Here is a 20538-nt window from a genome sequence, read left to right as displayed (position 1 = left end):
GGAATGTTAGGGCAGGGTTAGACGGAATATTGGGAGGAAATTGTTCCCTGTGAGGGAGGTGAGGCCCTGGCACAGGTTGCCCAGAGAAGCTGTGGCTGCCCCTGGATCCCTGGAAGCATTCAAGGCCAGGTTGGACAGGACTTGCAGCAACCTGGTCTAGTGGAAGATGTCCCTGCCCATGGCAGGGGCTGGGACTAGATGAGCTTTAAGTTCCCTTGGAACTTGGTTTCAGCCAAGGGCATGAGGCAGCCACAGCTTCTCTGGGTCCCTCAGCTCTGTCTCTCACACATCAGGTCCTTGTGTCCCACTCATCAACCTACACCACCAAAAGCAGTGTCCAGAGCAGAGCAGTGCAAGGCTGTCACCAGAGCCATGATAAAATGCCTCTTTTCAAGATGTGAGCTGCTTCCAAAAGGATCTGGAATGGCAGAGAGAAAATAAATGCAAAGACCTGACAGTGTCACCTGCTTGTTTGTGCCCAAAGTCTCTGTGCTGACAAGGCCTTCTCTGCATGGCAGAGCAAGGACCTGCTCTCTCAGAATCGCTCAGCATTCCTGCAGGAGCCTGCCCAACAGGCAGAGGCAGGAGATGAATGCCTGGGAAAACGTGGCCTTGGTTTAGGTGCCTGCATGAGACTGAACTATTTGGAAAAGCAGGTCCCCACTGTCCCTGCTGTGACCTGGAGAGGCATTAGCCATCCCTGGGTTGGCATAAGCAAGTGCAAAACAGCTAAAGAAGCACTGAGATGTGTTCCTTAGACTTTTCCCAACAAGGTCTGACATCCAGACTACCAGGCCATGCAGGAGGCCGGAGCAGCATTAGGATTGCAAACACACCTGTGTGGCTCAGGCTCCATCCCATCCCGAGCACCCAGCAGCAACTTCCACCATGAGACTAAAATTAGCACAGACAGGAAGAGCTCTGGAGCATGACAGGGTGATTAGAGCCTCCTTGGAAAGGAGGCATCACCTGCAACGTAATGACTTTCCTCATCTCTGTCAAAATGTGCAGCAACCGTTGTGGAATATGATGGGGAAAAGTGAGGCAGTGAGACAGGGGAAGGTGCTTCTGCACAAAATTGGAGTGAGAGCACTTGTCCAGAGGAGAAAAACCAGAATGCTGGCTCTCTGGACTATGGTCTGGACCTGCTGCATAACTTTGATGAAATTGCTTAGAAAGACACAAAAGACTTAAGGATCATGTATGCCAACTCCACCTGAGATTTATAAACAGCAAGAAAACACACAGATAAAAGGTAAAAGAATCTGTTTTACATGTATTTAACTGTATATGTTGTGAGTGTGAATAATCAGTGTCACTCTTCTCCAGCACCAAATCCATGCTTAAAAACTCTTTGTTGGCCTTCTTTGGCTAAAAATAGCCATCACCCACATCCATGTTCGTGAAAGAATGGGATTTCATTGGGCATTGCCCCTCCTATAAACTTCCCCTGTTGTCATTTAAAATAACTCATAACCAGAAAGAGCATTAAAAGTGGGTGCACTGAGCCTCCAAGTGGGAAGATGTGACTGTGCTGAAGGAGCTCGTGTGTAGCTCACAGAAATGCCAGTACCACTTTTGTTGCACCTAGTGCAAGTCAGTTTGACTGCATGACTCACGTTCGTGTCTTGAAACTAGAAATTATAGAATCATAGAATCATGGGATGATTAGTGTTGGACAGGACCTTAAAGCTCATCAAGTTTCATCCCTCTGCCATGAGCAGGGACACCTTCCACTATCCCTGGTTGCTCCAAGCCCCATCCAACCTGGCCTTGAACACTTCCAGGGATCCAGGAGCATCCACAGCTTCTCTGGGCAACTTGTGCCAGTGCTTCACCTCCCTCACAGGGAAGAATTTCCTCCTAATATCTAATGTAAACCTCCCCTCTTTTTGGTTTGAAACCATTTCCCTTTGTCCTTGGAATATGGCTCATCCCACTCTCTCAGGAGGACCCTTACAGACAGGGCTTATTTGTCAGGATAACAGGAGACAGGTAAGTCTCCTTGGATGAAGCTGCCATATTTCCCTTCAAGATTTCCTGGACAGAAATATGTGCACATGCGCTGCACAGCTTGACAGTGAATGTGCAGCAAATACAACACATCCTGGACGTGTTGGATTTGCTGGGCACACATGGACCATCTGGTCAACACATGGGCCTTGGGCTTGACATGTCCAGGAAGCGTCTGACTGATGGCGGATGCACCAGGCAGGCAGTGGGAGCACATGCAGGAAACTGGCCCCACTGGCACCACAGTGGAGGTGGGTGTGATGCTCATGGAGCTGATCTGTGGCTGCACAGGCATTTCTGGGCTGATGGAGATTCAGGCACAGGCAAGCGCCAAATCCCCAACATGCCCCTGGACAAAATTCAAAAGAGGACATACTCAAGGAAACACATGGTAATTCTGATCTTCTAGAAACTGAAATCGGGAATTATCGTCTTGCAGAAGATGGGATTCCAAAGGGAGGAAAACATGTTCCTTGGAAAATGAACTAGCAGCAGGAATAAGGGGAGAGTGTGACCTTGAAATTGAACACCCCCATTTGATCTCAGACCTAAAATTATCCAGATTTCAGCAGAAGTTTCTTCAGCAACCTTAGTGCACTTTTTAAAAATGAACGCCTCATGACTAGAAGTCCAAACCCTCCACGTTACAAACACAACCAAGTCTGCCAAGGGTGCGGCACCGGCGATCCCAGTGCCAGATTGTCCCTGTAGCTTAGCACCCATCTGCAGCCAATATGCTGAGCTCTTAACAAAATTGAGGGGTTTTAAAATCTGGTCTCCTGGGCCTGATCCCATGGACCTGGACTCACCAAAACCAATGGACTTCAAGAAGCTTTGGATCAGGCTTTGTGCTAATTTACTTATCTCATAGAACAGCTTAATTAACAAATGTTTGCAAAGCACTTTAAGATCCTTGCACGGACAGTGAGACTCCTCTTGCGGCCAGTCCCATTGACAAAGCAAAGAGGTTTAACATCAACAGCCAGCAGATGAATTGTATGGACAGTGGCAGCCAGAGACAGGGATGGAGGGACATCCTGGTGGATGTCCTGGGTGGATTGGCCACCACGGAGTGCAGAGTCCCCCCCAAACCATGTGCTTCAGCGACTGGCCAGCACACAGGGCTGTGGGCTCAGAGTGGAAGGGAGTCCTTCAAGCTCTCCAGTATTTGGGATGCTTCTGTTTCAAGTACAGCTGAGCAGTTCTTGAAATGAGCTGTCCAGGGACAGGGATATGATGTTACAAACCACTCATGGAGATGGTATCCCAGCTTGAGCTTTCTAACTCAGGATCTTCTATGATTCTATGCAAGACGAAAATGAAGAAAAGTCTAAAAAAGGTGTCCTGGTTCCAAGCGGGTGTTTGCTCCCCCTGTCCTCCCCACCATCAGCTCATCACCTCAGTCTATGGGATGTGCAATGCTTCCACAGCATTAAACCTTTCCTAGCAGATGCCACATTTCCCCCAGACCCGGGTCATGTCAGTGGGCAGAGGGATGCAGCACTGGGAAGTGCCAAATTTGACTTCACATTGATGACACAAATTCATCCAGAAAGTTTCTCTCTGCGTTGGTTCTTGATGGTGACTCTAAGTCTCTGTTTTGCCTAAGGACAGGCTGCTGGCACCTCCTCAGTGAATGTCAGCTTTATTCCTGCCTCCCACAGAACTTTCTGTCACCAGCCGTGGTGCCCGGCCACCCCTCCCCGACGGCTCTGGCACCGACAGCAGCTGCAGTTTGCAGTTTCTCCCTTTTCTTTGATCGTTCTGCAGCCTCCTGCCTCGGGAAGGGGCACGTGATGCCGCTGTCTGATCCCGACCTCTGCGCTCGGAGGACTCCGTCACCGTCCCTGGCTTTAATTAATACTTTGTTTTCCCCCTGACAGTAATTCGGAGATGTGGATTTTAAAGCATTTGGAAATACCCGCTTTTTAACTAGAAACACTGTGTTTCTGCCAAACCCTCGGCAGGGGTGTTCGCTGAGGGGATGTAGCTGTGCGGAGACTACATCCATGGTGAAATTTTCACTCTGAATCCAGCACTACCTGCCCCCCCAAAATAACCTTTTACCCCTCTATCCAGGGAGCTGGGAATGATCCAGCCCCCAACAGCCCTGTGCCATGAGCTCCTATGACCTACTCCAGCTCATCGAGCTGGTTCAAGCCACCTGGCAGAGCTAACTTTAACCTGAATTACTCCTGAAATCCAGCTTCCCCAGAGGCAGCGATGCCAGACGGGAGGTAAGATCATTCCCAAGCAGCTGCTATCACTGGGAAGAGGATCAAAGTCTTGGTTGTAGACCAGCTACACCCCCAAAATATTGTATGAACTGAGAGATGCTGCTATCAGGAATCCATCAGGATTAGTCACTGCCCATGTTGCCAGTTCCTGTGATTTTTCTACGAGCGTTTCTGGTTGCCTTAAATTCCCAGCTCTGTGAGTCATGTGAATCTGTGCGAGTATGAATTTTTTTTTTTTTTTTTTTTTTTTTTTTTTTTTTTTAAGTAAGTTTCTAGACCTTGTGGCTATGCAGAAAAGCAAGGTGATGAAACCAGAGTGAAATCTGACAGCCCCAGGAGAAGGCAAATGAAAAGAAACTCAATTTTCAAATTTTTTTTTTTTTTTTGGAGTCACACAAACTTTTTAGTCAGTTTGGTGATTTCTGGGCCTGGCTCATGCTGCTGGAATGCTCAGAGCTGGAGCTCCACAGTTTTGACCTTTTTTCCTTTCACTTTCTGATTTCCAGGGGCAGTTTCTTCTCCTGAGACCTCCATGACAGAAATTAAAATGGAGGTGGAAGCAAAACTATGTCCCAAAAATGATATGCTGCCTCCAGAGCAGGCATTGCTAGTAGTCTTGCACATGAGATCCAGCATCGACAAGTGAAAAGTCCATAATTTACAGGGCAGAACGCGATAGTTCCCACCACCACCAGGTGTGTTCCAGCACACGGGTACACATGATCCTCACCCATACTGGGAACACCCCTGTATGGAGACGTGTGTGCATACAAACACCTCGTACACAAACGCATGTGGTTTATGGACATGTTTCAATGTACATAATTCTATGTGTTTGCACCTGTAACACATGCTTACACAGACACACACAAGGATTTCACCTGGTTGTAAGCATGGAGTGAGTCACAGCCAGCAGGTGTGTGCAAGGGAACCGGCAGTGTGTCTGTGTGAATGTCCATGAGCGTTAAATGCACATTTCTGGCCATTTAACGGGGCACACCCGGGTGAGTGCCTGTGTTAAAACTTGCTGTGTGATGTGTATGTGCCCTATGGAGCCACCATCCATCACATCCCAATGCAAACAGATGACACCTCTTAGGAGAAGGAATATTCCAAACTGCCGCAAAGGAAAACATCCCAGACTGCCACCCTCAGGAGTCCCATCACCACACAAAGGTGAAAAAAGAAATAAAGCCTAATTCATGACACTGTTCTAAAATCATGACCAAAATGATCTGCATGAAACACAGCGGTGGGTGAGTTCTCCTGCCCTTAAATTTACTTTTTTCCCCTCTTTTTTGTGCACAACCGCCACAAGCTGTAACCCACAGCTACCCCACGCCAGGTCCTGCTGCAGAGGGGACCTGCCAGGAGCAGCCCTCCAGCTGGCGTCCCGGGATCTCCCTGAGTTTGTACTACACATCAGGAAACCTGGATGCCAAAACCTAACTGAAAGCAAAAATTTCCCTTCCCAAAGTGCCTGGGCAAACTCACAGGGAAAGCTCCAGCAGCACCTTACCGGCTGAGTCAGTGGATGAGCCATCTCCTTGTGCTGGGTGCCCCATCTGCCGAGTTTAGCCACAGCTGAGATCTTCTGCTGGTAGACCCGGGGGGGGGGGGGGGGGAGGAAGAAAAAACCTTCCTGTAAGGATCCCAGAGCCAGAGAGAGCAAATCATAAAAGATACGGTGGGGGGTAGTAGAAAGGTCCAGCCCCAGCGACAAGGCATCAGTGCCACCAGCCACCAGCCCCCAGCCCTCGCCACAGCCGTTGCCTTTGCCAGAGCTGCAGCGCGATGTGGCTCCGCGTGAGCCTCACATCCCTCTGCATTGTCCCTCTCCAGCGTGAGCTCCAGCAGTCTCATTTCATGGGAGACATCTGGTTTGATTCAAAGGGAAGAAAGGGGCGAGGGGAGAACCGCGTGCTCACACACTCACCGCCCAGCCCGGCTGGCTGGGAGCTGGGGAGCGATTGTCAATGCCTCTTGTCAATGCTTCTTCCCTCCACGCTGAATCCTCATTTCAATGAGAAAGGCCAGCCCAGGGAGCAGGGCTGTCCCACGCCCCCCCCCCACCCCCACCCCCACCCCCAGCATTCCCAGTCTGCAGAAAGGGGCTTTGCTGGGGCACGGAGCCAAGGGTGGGGAGCTGAGCCCCAGCAGCCTCAGCAAGCCTCGCTGTGCCTGGAGCCACTACAAGGCCTTGGGGAGCTGGGGGGCTTCCCCTTCTTGTTTTCCATAATTTCCATAATGGTGGACATGCAGTATTGTCCCTCCAATGCTTGTGGCTGTGTCGGGGGTCTTCCCATTGCAAGACTGAAGTCCTCATGTTTGTGGGGAACCCTTTTGGAAGGCCGTGTCCTCCTGCACAAGGATGAAGCAGTGTGCTCCTTGTCCATGGGATGGGGTTCCTGCCCCATTGTCCCAACATTCAACCCGCTTACCCTGGTGCCCTGTTGGCTGTACCCAAGCAGTTCCATCCCGAGGTGTCCCTGCGAAGCCATCACTCATCCCAGGGATCCCTGTTGTCCCTATGGATCTCTGGATGGATCCCAACCCTGGACACATCAGCAGCACCCCTCATGAGTGGGCAACGACAGGTCCCCACACAAACCCTTCTTCACCCATGACCCCTCCACATGGTGGGTCCCCACATAGACCCCTTTCCGCTCATGACCCCTCCATGCTGGGTGCACCCCGTGGGTCCCCTCACAGACCCTTCTTTCCTGTGATCCTTCTGTGCCAGGTGTGTGCACAATGAGCCTCTCATGGAACCCAGAGTGGCTCCCCACGCAGCCCCTACACCCACCCGTTGCATGGTGGGTCCCCAGGGAGACTCCTCCACATGTGACACAGGGAATCCCACTGCAGCCCGCTCCACCTATTGCACAATGAGTCCCCCCATAGTCCCTTTCACCCATGGCATGGCTGATCCCTTTGCATCATCCTCCAGCCGTGTCACAGTGGCTTCCCATGCAGTCCCCTCCACCCGTTCCTTGCACGGCTGGTCCCCTCGCGCCTCCCTAACCCTGTCACAGCAGCTACCCCTCACCCCCATGTCACGGCATGTCCCTCTGCAGTCCCTCCACCGGTGATACGGTGGATCCTCCTGTCTCCCCCTCCACTGGTGGCACCGCGTGGTGCCCCTGCAGCCCCTACACTCGTGACACTGTGGGAGCCCTATATCCCCTCCACCCACTGCACAATGTGTGTCCCCACAGTAACCTCCCCTGCGTGTCCCAGGCGGTCCCGCACATCACGCTCCACCCATGTCACCGTGGGTGCCCGTGCGGTCTCTCCACTCGTGTCACGGTGGTCCCCTGTAGCCCCTTCACCGTGTCACAGCCGGTTGCCCCCACATCCCACATCCACCCGTGCCACCGTGGGTCCCCATATCCCCCTCCCCGTGTCACAGCGGGTCCCCCTCCCCATATCGCCTGCCCCCGCAACCTCCGGGCCCCGCCGCCCCGGTCCCGCCGCCCCGATCCCCGCCGCCGCGGGCGGGGGTGTGCCGCGGCCGGACTACATCCCCCATCAGCCCGCGGGCCGGGCCGCTCCCGCAGCGCCCAGCCGCCTTCAAACAAAAGAGTTTCCCCCCGCGGGGCCGCGCTCCGCTCCGCGCCCCCCGCACCCCCCGCACCCCCCGGCGGCGGCGGCCGGGGGCGGGGGCGTCGGCGGGGGGACCGCGGTGGAGGCGGCGGGCGCGGGGCTCGGGTTACACGGGAAAGGGGCTTGGCCAGGCGGGGGGCGGGGGGCGGAGGGTCCTTTTCTCTCTCTCGTTCTCTCCCTCTGCCTTTTTTTTTCCCTTCTCCCTCCCGAGCTCTTTGTGTCCCCCCTCCCCTCCTCTCGCCCCCCCCCCCCCCAGCCCCCAGCCCCCTCCCAAGCCTTTGTTAGCCATGCCTAGCCTGGTAGTCCCAGGGATAATGGAAAGGAACGGGGGTTTCGGCGATTTAGGCTGTTTCGGTGGGAGCGGCAAAGACAGAGCGCTGCTTGAGGATGACCGGGCGCTGCAGCTCGCCCTGGACCAGCTCTGCCTGCTGGGGCTAGGCGAGCCTTCCTCCTCCTCCTCCTCCTCGGCCGTGGTGCTGGTGGAGGACAGCAACAACAACAACAATAACCCGCCGCCGCCGCCGCCGCAGCAGCCCCCGCCGCCGCCGCCGCCGCCGCAGCAGCCGCCGCCACCGCCGCCGCCGCCGCCCCCGGCGGCCCCGAAGGGCTCGGCGGCGCCCAGCGCCGGGGCGGCGGAGCCCAAGTTGTGCGCGCTCTACAAGGAGGCCGAGCTGCGGCTCAAGAGCAGCTCCAACACCACCGAGTGCGTCCCGGTGCCCAGCTCCGAGCACGTGGCCGAGATCGTGGGACGGCAAGGTGAGCGCCGAGCCCCCGGTACCCCTCGGTGACACCCCCCCGGTGTCACCGGTCGCCAGCCTCGGGACACTCCCCCGCGGTCGGGGGGCCCCGCCGCCGCCCCCGCCGCTCCCTCCCGCCCATTGTTCGGGGCCGGGGCCGCACGGCCCCGCCGGGGACAAAGCCCGGGGCTCCCGGGCTCTGGGCGGGTGGCTGCGCTCCCGGCACGGCGGATTTTGGGAAGGGTGGGATGGGGGGTCTGTGGGAATGCTGCGGGGGCTTGTCTGACTGCCGGCACCGGAGCCCCACGCGCCGCTCCCCGGTTCTGCCAAAGAGCCGATCTCGACCGTGCTCTCCTTAAGAAAAAAAAAAAAAAAAAACTGGGAATAAGGCGGGGGAAGGGCGGGGGGTGCAGGGTGAGCCCGGCCCCGCGCCTCGGAGTCCCCCTTTGTTGGCCGCGCGGAGGGGGTGTGGTGCTGCCGGGCTCTGTCCGAGCGGCCGGTGAGCGGGTGGGAGCCGAGCTCCTCCGGCCGCCCCGGGGAGCGGCGGGACCCTGGAGCGGGACCCGCCGTCCCGCGTGGGTCCCCCCGCAGCCGCTGCCCGCGCGCCGCCACAGTGATGCTTTTGTTCTCCTCACGGCTCCGTTCGGAGCGAGGTGGAATGGAGGAGGGCTTTTAAAAAAAATACATATATCTATATATATCTATATATCTCCATACCACACCCACTCTTAAGTCACCCCTCGCCCACCCTCACCACTCCCGGGTGTGCGGTGCGGGGCCCCGCGCCACCCGTGGGCACTGCGGGAGCCGGGGCACGGCGCTGCCGAGAGAAGTTTTGTGCTACAGAGAAAAAAAAAAAAATAATAATAGTGCGGCTAAGTGTTCGGCTTTTTCTTTCTTTCTTTCTTTCTTTCTGAACAAGTAACTTGACGCTCTGGAAGTGCAATGGGCAGAGCCCGCGGCTCCATGGGCAGATGCTCCCCTGTGGGTTGGGATCGAAGGCCCCTGAGCAGGGGGTTTGTGGTGGGACCCGGGGGGTGATGACCCCCAGTGCCCCGAGAAGAGCTGAGGTGGGCGAGGGGAAGCCGTGAAGACAGGGACACAAATGGCTCCTTGCTGGGCATCTCTGACGCCAGGGCGTGCGGTTGGAACAATGGGGCCTGCAGAGGCTCTGCTTGCTCCCACCCGTGGAGCAAGGGTCCGGTTCCCACACTGGGATGGAGAGTGGGCAGGAGTCCTCATATGTGCTGACCTCCCCGAAACTTGGGGCATCTGCAGCCGAGGAAACAGCTCTGGCGCTGGTGTCCACACTGGGATGGGGGTCCCTAACTGGGGACCCGGGGAGATGGGCAGGAAGGGGTGAAGGTCTGGCCCAGGAGATCCCACTGGCCCGGATTCTGATCCTCCCTGTGCTGCCTTTACATTGCCAGGAGCGGAGTGCGGGCAGACACGGTGGGGCTTAGCACTGGGGGGTGTGAGGCCATAGAGACTCAGGCCCCCTTTGTTTAATAAAGTTGGGAAAGAGGATTCGGCAGGCGGAACCGAGGGGAAATGTGCTAGGGCTGTTATCTTCCAGGATCTCACTGCTGCCCCAGACTCCTGAGAAGGGGGTGTGTTCCGATGTGTTCAGAGCGCAGCACGTGCCTGTTGTGTCCAGAGCGATGGAGAGGAACGTGGAGACCTGGATTTTTTCCACCATTTTTTTTGTGTGTGAGTGTTTCCCACATCTGGGAAACTGGAATGTCACTGTGCTGGAGCTGTGGGGATGAGGCTGTGGCTGGACTCCTTTGGCTGGTGGGGCAGATGGTGTCGCCTGTGCCCCATCATGGAGGTGGGTGGGATGGATCCTGCGCTGGGGATTTGTGCAGCACAGACCCTTGTAGCTATGGCTCTTCACTCCAGCAGAGATCATGGCCCACACTTGTTTCTGAAGGCCTGTAGGAATGTCTCCACTGTCTCCAGTGCCTTGTTTTTGTGTAGAAAGCTAGTTTAAGAGGGTCTGGAGTTGGGTGTAGGGCTCCCAGAGCAATTGAATCCTGAACTCTCATGGATGCTTGACCAGGAATCCCAGAAACTGCGGATTGTCACCCCTTGGTAGTACTGCTCCCGTGGCAGATGGTTTTCTAGGAAAACAATTGTTTTTTGGGTACCTGTGAACAGGGTGATGAACATCTTGAAAAAGGAAGGGGGGAAAAAAGTAATAATGAAATAAAAATGATTTCCCAGCTTTACCTGGTAACAGGGTTTAGCTTTTTCTTCAACTTACTGTTTTCTGAAGAAACGCACTATCCCTTCAGATTATTTTATAATATTATCAACCGTGTATGAAAGTGTTCCTCACAGGCAGGCGTGGATATGAGAGGCCTGGATCTGGGCATAAGGGGCCCTGGTGCACACACTTGGCCATGGGAATTCCACCTGCCATCAGGCTACCCCTCACTTTGCCAAAGAAGTGAAAAGGCATTTAAGTGTAAATAAGGCTCAAGCCCGATATATTTTTACTGGAATGTGTGTAAGGGTGGTTTGTGAAGAGATGTAATTGTGGCAGAGGGGGTGGCTCCACTCCAAGCAAGAGATGCTGCAGGAACTCAACCTGAGCTTGGCAGCTCCTGCTTTCCCCAGGAGCTGCGAACGTGCCCTCGCGGAGCCAATCGCCTGCTGGAAACCCTGCTCTGGCTTGCGCTGGGGCTGGTTTGTGCGCTGAATTTGAGCAGCGTGTCTCCAGCAGCACAGCCACGAGCCGGCTGGGATGGGGGACTGGCTGGGATGAGATGGTGGGCTCTGGAAATGGGGATTGATGGGAACTGGCCGGACAGGCTCCTCCACCTGGTGCTCCAGGATCCATGGCAAAGAGCTGGGTGGCTGGGGGGATGTGCCAAGGGCTGCTTTGCAAACTGGAGGACAGGAAACTGGAAAAGGAAGAATGAGGGGATTAAGTCACAAGAATCCCTTTGACTGGTGCCTATGACCCCTGGGCATGGTTGGTAGTGACACCCCTTCCCTGGCTGGAGGTGGAGCCATGACCTCCATGCCTGTCCTGTTACTGTGAGGGTGAAGGAGCGCGGGTGAGTCTGTGCCCGAGTCAGGACTCCTGCAGGTCCTCCCCCCTTCCCCTGGCATGTGTGTGAACTCCACCTGTGCTGAGTTGGGTGATCGAACCTCCTGGCGTGTGCCATGCCTGGGCAGTGCTCCCTGGTTCTGGAGCCAGTCCAGGGTGCTTGGTGGCTCTTGTATTTCTCCTGCCAGCTCAGGTTGTAGGTGTCCTGCTTGCAATAGCCTGTCCATGACTGTGCTGGCTCTCACGGCCGTGCCCATGAAATTATAAAGACAAAGCACTGGAGGGGTTTGCAGTAGGTTTTTGAGGAGATGGTGTGACATCAAGGGATGTGAGTTCAGATGGGAGAGGTGCTGGGAGGAATGGAGAGTGTCTGAAGGGTTTTGGTTGTGCAGACTGTGAAATTAGAAAGGGGCAGAAATCCTCAGTCACTGCAGTGTCCAGGTTTTTCCCTAGAAGTGACCCGAGGTGGGTGTGGATCAGCCAGATCAAGATTCAAATCCAACTTTTCTGCCCGCTCCCACAGACAGACTGGGCTGCTGTTGGTGGAACCAGGGAAGAGGCCGCAGGGCACATTTACGGCCGGATGTGGTTAGGGAGACATGGTGCTCGTTCTTTGTGTGTCTGGTGTGTGCAGGTGTCGGGAAAAGGTGTGGGGTTGGTTTGGCTTCGTACTGTGCCCACTCCCAGATGAGACTTTCCCTGTAAGGATTTTTCGACTAAGGATTTTTGGTCCTTCTGAGGGTTCTTGGTCTCATCACAGTAATGGCATCCATTGTCACCTGTTCTCACAGACACCCTTTGATGCAGCACCTCCCAGCCTGCTCCAACCAGCCTATTGTCACCAGGAATGAGATTATGTGAGAGAGGATCTTAACATAAATTGCTCTTTCTTGGCAAGGTGAAGTCATATAACAAGAGGCCCCACTAAGCCCAGGTGATTGGGCTCTTTGTGTTGCTCCAAACATGCTCCAATGCTTTCAGCATTTAAAAATAGTCAAGGGAGGCCTTTTCCATTGAGGAAGTCTGATGATAGCAGCTCCCCCACCCACCCTGTGGAGGTGGATGTATGTACAGCATCCAGGAGCAGCAAGGGGGGGGCAGTCTTCTTGTCTCCCTGCTTCACGGGAATCTTGGAGCGAAAGCCACCCTATCTGATGGGGTCTGTACGCTGCTCTGGCAGCTCAGGATGGGCCTTAAAGGGAGAGAGAGATTGCAGTCGGTGTCGGGTTGTTATAAAGTGTTAATGAGAATTGGTCTGAATTTACACGAGGGAAAAGTGCGGAACTGGATCGACTTTGTGCTGTTTGAACTGGAGGTGGGAGGAGAAAATGGGTCCGGGAGAGAGACAAAGGGAATCTTCTAGGGAGACACGCACGCTCCCCCGCGCATCGGATCGGGCGGCTGGATGCCGCGCTGACCGAGTGAACCGCGCCGCAGCGCAGCCGCCCGGAATCTAGGGCAGTGGGAAAGCGTGCTGTCATTGGGTGGGGGCCCCCGCCTTTGTCTGGCAGCCCCCTCCCTGCGTCCCCCCGCCGCTCACCATGCCCCGCTTCCCCCGGCGCTGCCCGGCTCCGGCTCGGCTCCAGCGCCGCGCGTGTGCCGGGGCCGCGGCAGGATTGTGCCGTGCGGGGCACCGCGGGCACACCCACTCCGCGCCATGCATGGCTGGCGGGGCTGGGGGCTTCCACTTCCCAACTTTCCTCCGCCACACAAGGCAGTGGTTGTCTGTGCCACGGGGGCTGTTTCTGTTGGGTGTTTTGGTGGGCTTTTTTTTTTTTTTTTTTTCCCTTTTATTTTTGGTGGGATTTTTTTTGGTTTTTTGGGTTTTTTTATAAACAACTTTCATCACAATGAAAAAGCGTAAAATCGCCGCACTGGAGCAAGGCAGTCGCTGATTTTCCTGGCATGGTGTGTTGGGTGGTGTTTTTCCCCTTCTTGTAAACACAACTTGCATCATCAGGACAATAAGCCCTCGGTGCATTTAGTTGGTTGGTTGTGGTCCTTTTGTGTGCATTTGTGTTTTTTGACAACACTTTCATCAGGTTTTCAATGCAGCAAAACCTTACCCCACAGGCCGTCAGGAGGGTTTATTTGTGAGGTTCTTTGTGTGCTTGTCTTTTAACAAGGCTTTCATGTTAACGAGGAAAAGAATGCCCCACCTTACCCGAGGTAGCTGAGGGTTGTTTATTTTATGATCCTCTTCAATTTTATGACTATAATAGAAAAAAAGACCAAGTTCTAATTTGCCCTTAGACCCTCTTGCACCCCACTAGCACTGCCAGAACGGAGTGTGTGGAGTATTTACAGGTGTAATTTTTGCTGTGCAGTGTAATGGTGCTTTGGGATAAATGAGAAGAGGGCTAAAAAGCTTTTGTCTGCAGAGATTGTTTTATATCTGATGAAAGCAAGAAATATCGGGACCTGGAGTGATTTGTGGGGTGTGTTTTCCAAAATAAAACCACAACACAGTCAATGAAACAAAAAGATCCACCTTGGGGTTGGCTCCGGAGCTGTTTGCTGTAACTGCTACAGCTCCTCTGGTGCTTCCAGGGTCAGGGTCATGCTCCTGGGCTGGAGGTGCCAGTTGATGCCAGGTGGGAGTCTCTAGACTGCATCAGTAGCAGAATATACCTGTGCAGGATTTGGCCTTGTGGCAGCACCAAGGAGAAGGTCATCAGCAGGTCTAACTCTGAATTTACATACACCAAAGTGAAATTATTTGAGGGATCTACTCCACAGGCACAGCTGTGTGTGCCATTGCACTGTCCTGATGGCATTGTCACCCTGGTGATGTGCTGGGAACATCCATTCCATGCACTGATCCATCCTCTGCCCGCTGACGGAGCAGTGCCTGGGAGCTTTGGTGTAAACCCTGCCGAGGTCCTGTGAAAACACATTGGTTTGGGGCTGCTCAGAGTGAGAACATTTGGATGGGTTTGTGCCAAGGGAACAACAGTTAGATCAGATGCATCCAGCACCCTCATGTCCCTTGTGAGCAGCTGCCTTTGCTGGAGAGGTGAACCAAGCTCCTAGAGCCTTCTCTGTTAATTTTGATGGATTCATTGCCCTGATGCAGGAGTAAGTAGAGATGAGAAGGTGGCTGTGCATCCAGGTCTCCCCCTGACCCCCCTCATCCATCTTGGCAGTGTATAGACTCAATTTATTTATATGTTTTCAGCCAGAGATGGCTGCTCTGTGGATTAATTCCAGTTAACTGATTGGTCTGGGCACCAGAGGCTCTCCACTGCTCCAGGGTTTGGTCCTGTGTGGGAATGTTTGTGATGTACTCAGGTAATTTGCAAACACGTCTACTTTGAGTCAATTGGTAATCAGTGAAATTAAAGAGAAAAAAGGATGAGGGGAGGAACTGAGCTTACAGCCTCATTCATGAAATGCTTTGGGATCTGCATTATTGGCCAAAACCAGGATAATAAAAGGTAGGCTGTTGAAACACAATGAGAAAGGGCTTAATTCTCTGTTTAATATAAAAATCTAAATGGCAGGGGTCTTCCAGGGATCGACATACTGATGTCTGTGTGCTGCCATAATGAGGAGAACATACACCAAGTTATGTATTAGTACAGCTTTCATGGGTCCTTTTCTTCCCTTAGCTTCATTTTGACACCACCTGCTAGGCAATTCCCTCCCTTCCACCTCCCTTCCCTTTGAATAATCTCCCGAGTAAAATGCTTTGTTACATGGTGTTTTCAAATTTCGGTTATGCACGAGGAGAAAGTGTCAAAAAACACCCCATGCAGAACAAATTTTGTTTGGAGTAAGAACATCAGGGTGTGCTGCCCATCTGGCTGGGTTGTCATGGGCCACATCCTTATCCAGCTGTGCTCCATCAGAAAAAGGGTGATCTCAAAGAAAGCTCAGCCCCTTTTTAGCGTGCAAAGCAGAGTCAGGAATGGGGCTGAGATGGGCCCAGAGCCCTGGCACTAAGTGAGTAAATCGTGTTTAAGCCCAGCCTGGTTTTTGCTGATGTAAACCAGTGCAGTGCCCCTGGAAGTTATGGAGGTCTCTGTATTTGGGCTGTTGATGGTTTGGCCCTTCTCTGTACCACTTTAGAGCTGCTGGAGGTTGGGGCCTCTGAGCCCACTGGGCTGCTGGGCTTGCTGGAGTTGGTCTAATTTCCTAGGAGGTGATTTTCTCCTGTTTTTAAGCACAGGATTCCCATCTGTCTGTCTCCACAAAGCTGGCTTTCCCGTCTGCAGGCCTGCACAGAGACCCTCCCTCCTCCCCCCCTTCTCACACCACCGACTGCACCATGCGTCCTTTTGTCCGTTCCAGATCCTCCTTCCCCTCCCTCTTGCCGTCCTCTCTCCTTGCCCTTCTTCCTTTTGCTGTTTCGGGGTGTCTTGGCTTTGCCTCTACACACCTCACTCTCCTCCTCCCTTGAAGGGATCGGGGTGTGCCTCTCCCTCAATTTCCATCACCTTTGCTCCATCCCCAACTCCCTCCCACTCCTGCAGCTCATGTAACATGCTTACATTTGCCCTCATTCATGTGTATTCCTTGCCACTGCTCCCTTCCATCTGTCCCCAGCATGGAGCCCCCATCCTTTGTCACTGCTCTGCCTGCCTGACCCTCCCTGTCGGCTCCGTGATTGTTTCCTGTCGTGTCGGGCTCAGATCCCTCTCCCCCACACGCCGTCATTGTCCCACAGCTCAGAACAACGCAGAGCCCAATCCCAGCCATGCCACACGCCTGCCTGAGGTCTTTTCTGCACAGGAGAGCAAGCCTTGCACTCCAGAGGCAGAGCGCGGGTCACTGCGGAATTTGATGGAGCTCCTGCAGCCTGGGGTGATGCATGGGGAGGTATTTTCAGCTTGATGCTTGCCGTTAACACTCCTGTCTTTCCATGTGATGCTCCGGTGATATCCCTGGGGAAATGGTGGCATCTCGGTTAATCTTCCTAAGATGGAATCTCCCTCTTTGGAGAGAGCGGCACAGGAGTGGGGCAGGGAAATGTCTGCCAGCGGTGGGTCAGGGACAAGCCCACCCTGCCAAGGGGTGCCAGGGGGCATAGGTGACCTCTCATGGTTTTATCCGGTTCTCCTTGGGATGAACCTTTGTTACGGATTTTGCCTGCGTGGGTTTATCCTACAGTTGAGTTGTGCCTGGCTCCATGAAGTCCTGTCCTTTGAGTTTCCTGGGAATTAATAGCACACCACTGGGTGACCATTGGTCTACGTAGGCTGTTTGGAAACTTTATTCAACAAAGCATCACAAATGTACCTCATGGTGCAAACTGGGGAGTAACCCATGAGGTACACTGGATTTGGCAGCAGGTGGATTTGGTTTGGATTTGGGGATTTTCCCAGATCCTTCTTTGTGCCAGATGTGGCATTTCCATTTCCCAGGAACATGGAATTCCTGTTTCAGAGATGGGTTTAGCACAGCAGCACTGCGATGTGGAATGTTGAGAGGAAATTTTGCAGGAGCACAAGGCAGGAGACAGCTATTCCTGCTCCAGAAATGGGAAATGAGGCTCTGGAAGCTGAAGTAGCTCTGAAGAAGTGAAAGTCACACTGTGAGTCGACAGTGAAGTTCTGATTTACCAGGGCTGTCCCACGCTGCTGCCAAGACCCTCAGCGGGGCCGTGCATTCCTGGCTGTGCTGGGGGCCGTGTGTACCTGCGGGTGGCCAGGGCTGTGCCCGGTGCCGGTGCCGCGAGCGTGGCTGGCTGGGCTGAGCGTGCTTCACGCCGGGCACTGCTGGATGCAGAGGCTGCCGCGGCGCCTGCGAGCCCAGGGAGTCGTTCCTGTCAGCTGTAGTGGCACGAGGCTGTTTCCATCGCCACATGTCTGGGCTTCAGTTCTTGCCAGTGATACAGGGTGGTGGGGTCGCTGCATTCCAGTGAACGCCCTGATGTCGCCAGCCTGTGTCTCACAAGAGGAGCTGTGGATGAGTGGCAGCCCTCAGCTCCCAGCCTGAGAGATGCTGTTATTTATTAGGATGTGTATAAATAATAATGTTCCAGCCCAGGAGCTGAGGAATCTGCATTTTGTGGTTGCAGAGGCATCGTTTGCAAGTCCTTGTGTGTTGAAGTGTGATATCAGTGGAGTGTGTAGAGGAAAACCTGCTCGTGTCAGATAGTCTGAGGAAGTACAGGAGACTGTCTTTTCTGGGGAGAGAAGGTGGGGTAGGAGGTGCTGGGGGATCTCACAGAGGTCCCAGTGCTGTGTCCTCATCCTCTGGTTCTCTGAGCCCTGCGTCAGACACCCAGATCCTTGGGACACTGCATCAAAGTGCTCACTTTACTTCATCTGCCCTGGAGAATCGCAGGATTTAACATTTGTTTGGGATCTGAGCTCAGAGCATACCTCCTGCCGAGGAACCCCCAGCCTGTGCGGGAGATCAGCTTGATGCCAGGCTTCAGAAATGCCTTGGGGCACCAAGTGAGGCTTTTTGAGAGAGGGGTCTGAGGGACAGGACAGCAGCAAAGAGGTGTCCAGGAGTAGTTTAGAGAATTGTGCCACATCTGTTAAAAACACTTAGTTGCTTGATGGCATCCTGGTATCATCTGGGAACCTGGAACCAAACAGCTGGATCAAGACCCTCCAAAAGAATATTTGGAAGCCAAAACACACTGGAAAGTCTTTTGCCCTTTTTGGGAAAGCAGAAGGCTGTTTTCTGAGCTTTGAGGAGCTGAGGAATGGGTGTGGTGGGTTCTAGGAGTTAGGGAATGGGCTCAGTGGGCTCTGGGATGTGGACACTGGTATATAAAAACATCACTTGGCCAGTGATGCTGGGAGAGGGTCTGAGCACCTGAAGCAGGAGTCTTTGCACAGCCTGCTGTGGGGCTCACAGGAGGGGAGCCCTGCCAAATTTCTTGCTGTTTCAGCCCCCAAACAAATCCTGGCCTCCTGCTACCCCTGGCCATCTAGCTCTGCTGGCATTTCCATTCCTTCCAGTGAGGAGGTCCAAACTGCTGCATCTCTGCAACTCTGCTCCAAATTTGGCCCCCTCAAGTTCACCGCATTCACCCCAAAACCTCCTCACTAGTACCAAAATCTTTTGTCTCTCTGGAGTCACGGCAGGTGACTCCCCTTGGGAGCTAGCATAGGGTGGACAAGGCGTTCCACATTGGCCATCTGGGCTGTGCGACCAGCATCCCTCTGTTCTCTTATGACCTCCAGGCTGTCCCATGCATCAGCCCTGTCCCCAGAGCCCAAGAATGACCATTGTCTCTGGGGGGCCATCCTGTTGCTCTGGGGACAGGCCTCATCACAGAGACCACTGACACCTGGAGTGGATCCTCCATTACTCCGTGGTGTTGAGGTGTGTGGAAGAGAGATCTTAGGGATGACTGCTGAGGGAAGGCAGTTCAGGGGGAGGGTGTGGTGGGGTGCACCACCCAATGGTGATCCCCCATTCGGGGGGATGAGGGAGCATGGCACTCCTGAGGGAGGGAGTTTCTGGGAATGGTGAGGGTGGACCTCCCTCTGGCATTTCCCCTCAGGGTTAGGGGGACAGGGCCTTTCCCTTGTTCCATGTCCTGCGCAGTGGCTGCCAGGTGGCACAGGAGATTATGGCCACTCAGCCCACTGTCCTGCAGAGCAGGGCGAGCTGTGGGACAGCCTCATTAACTGCCGTGCCTTCTTCTCTCTCTCCCCAAGGCTGCAAGATCAAAGCCCTGCGGGCCAAGACCAACACCTACATCAAGACCCCAGTGCGGGGGGAGGAGCCGGTCTTCATGGTGACGGGGCGGCGGGAGGACGTGGCCATGGCCCGGCGGGAGATCATCTCGGCAGCTGAGCACTTCTCCATGATCAGGGCCTCCCGCAACAAGGCAGGCACCACCTTCGGCAGTGCGCCCACCCTGCCGGGGCAGGTCACCATCCGGGTGCGCGTGCCCTACCGCGTGGTGGGGCTGGTGGTGGGCCCCAAGGGAGCCACCATCAAGCGGATCCAGCAGCAGACCAACACCTACATCATCACGCCAAGCCGAGACCGGGACCCTGTCTTTGAGATCACCGGTGCACCGGGCAACGTGGAGCGTGCCCGGGAGGAGATTGAGACACACATTGCAGTGAGGACAGGCAAGATTCTGGAGTATAACAATGAGAATGACTTCCTCTCCAGCAGCCCTGACTCTGGCATGGAGAACCGCTACTCAGAGGCCTGGCGGGTCCACACGCCGGCGCCGGGCTGCAAGCCTCTCTCCACCTTCCGGCAGAACAGCCTGGGCTGCATCGGTGACTGCTCTGTTGACCCGGTCTATGAGACCCCCCGGCTGAATGACCAAAACGACTTCAATTATGGTTACCTCTTCCCCAACTACGGTGTGAACAAGCAGGATCTGTACTACGGGGTGCCGGAGTCAGGGGCCCCGATGTGGGCAGGGCAGGAGAACACCAACCCTGTCTCGGTGCTCTTCTCGAAGCAGCAGCGCTCCAGCAGCACAGGCACCATCCATCCCAATTCCCATCGCTCCCCATCCTCCTCCATCCCGGAGCCCAGCCTCTCTGGGCTGCCCAGGCGGTCACAAGGGGAGCCGCTCCAGGGGTTTTCCAAGCTGGGAACGCCCGCTGCTGCCCGGACGTCCGTCGCCAGCAGCCGCGAGTGCATGGTGTGCTTTGAGAGCGAGGTCACAGCCGCACTGGTGCCGTGCGGCCACAACCTCTTTTGCATGGAGTGTGCTGTGAGGATCTGCGAGAGGACTGATCCCGAGTGCCCCGTTTGCCACGCGGCAGCCACTCAGGCCATTAGAATATTTTCCTAAAGAGACAGAGCAGGGCATTGGGGGGGTGGGGGTAGGAAGGGAGAGTGGGGGGGGCCATGAGAGAAAAATGATGATGATAATAATAATGATAATAATAATAATAATAATAATGACATCTGAAGAACAAAAAATGAATGAAAGAATAAATTAATTTAA

The 20538-nt window shown here is 54.4% G+C and overlaps 1 protein-coding gene across 1 annotated transcript; it reads left to right on the top strand.

Moving 5' to 3' along the window:
• The first annotated feature begins 7882 nt into the window (after nucleotides 1-7882).
• Nucleotides 7883-20391, top strand: MEX3A (mex-3 RNA binding family member A). The gene is made up of 2 exons (XM_066206812.1): nucleotides 7883-8612; nucleotides 19277-20391. The coding sequence occupies exons 1-2, from the start codon at nucleotides 8144-8146 to the stop codon at nucleotides 20380-20382; spliced, it is 1575 nt and encodes a 524-aa protein (XP_066062909.1). The 5' UTR covers nucleotides 7883-8143; the 3' UTR covers nucleotides 20383-20391.
• Nucleotides 20392-20538: the final 147 nt, after the last annotated feature.

Source organism: Chamaea fasciata, unplaced genomic scaffold (genome assembly GCF_029207755.1).
Source record: "Chamaea fasciata isolate MVZ Bird 193981 ecotype frontalis unplaced genomic scaffold, bChaFas1.0.hap1 SCAF_31, whole genome shotgun sequence".
NCBI lineage: Eukaryota > Metazoa > Chordata > Aves > Passeriformes > Sylviidae > Chamaea > Chamaea fasciata.
Note: the sequence above shows the minus strand (reverse complement) of the source record. Positions and strands in the feature narration are given on the sequence as shown.

Coding starts and splice junctions, on each gene's coding strand:
- MEX3A (XM_066206812.1), top strand. CDS start 8,144: ATGCCTAGCCTGGTAGTCCCAGGGATAATGGAAAGGAACGGGGGTTTC. Junction 8,613..19,276: donor CGAGATCGTGGGACGGCAAG/GTGAGCGCCGAG, acceptor TCTCTCCCCAAG/GCTGCAAGATCAAAGCCCTG.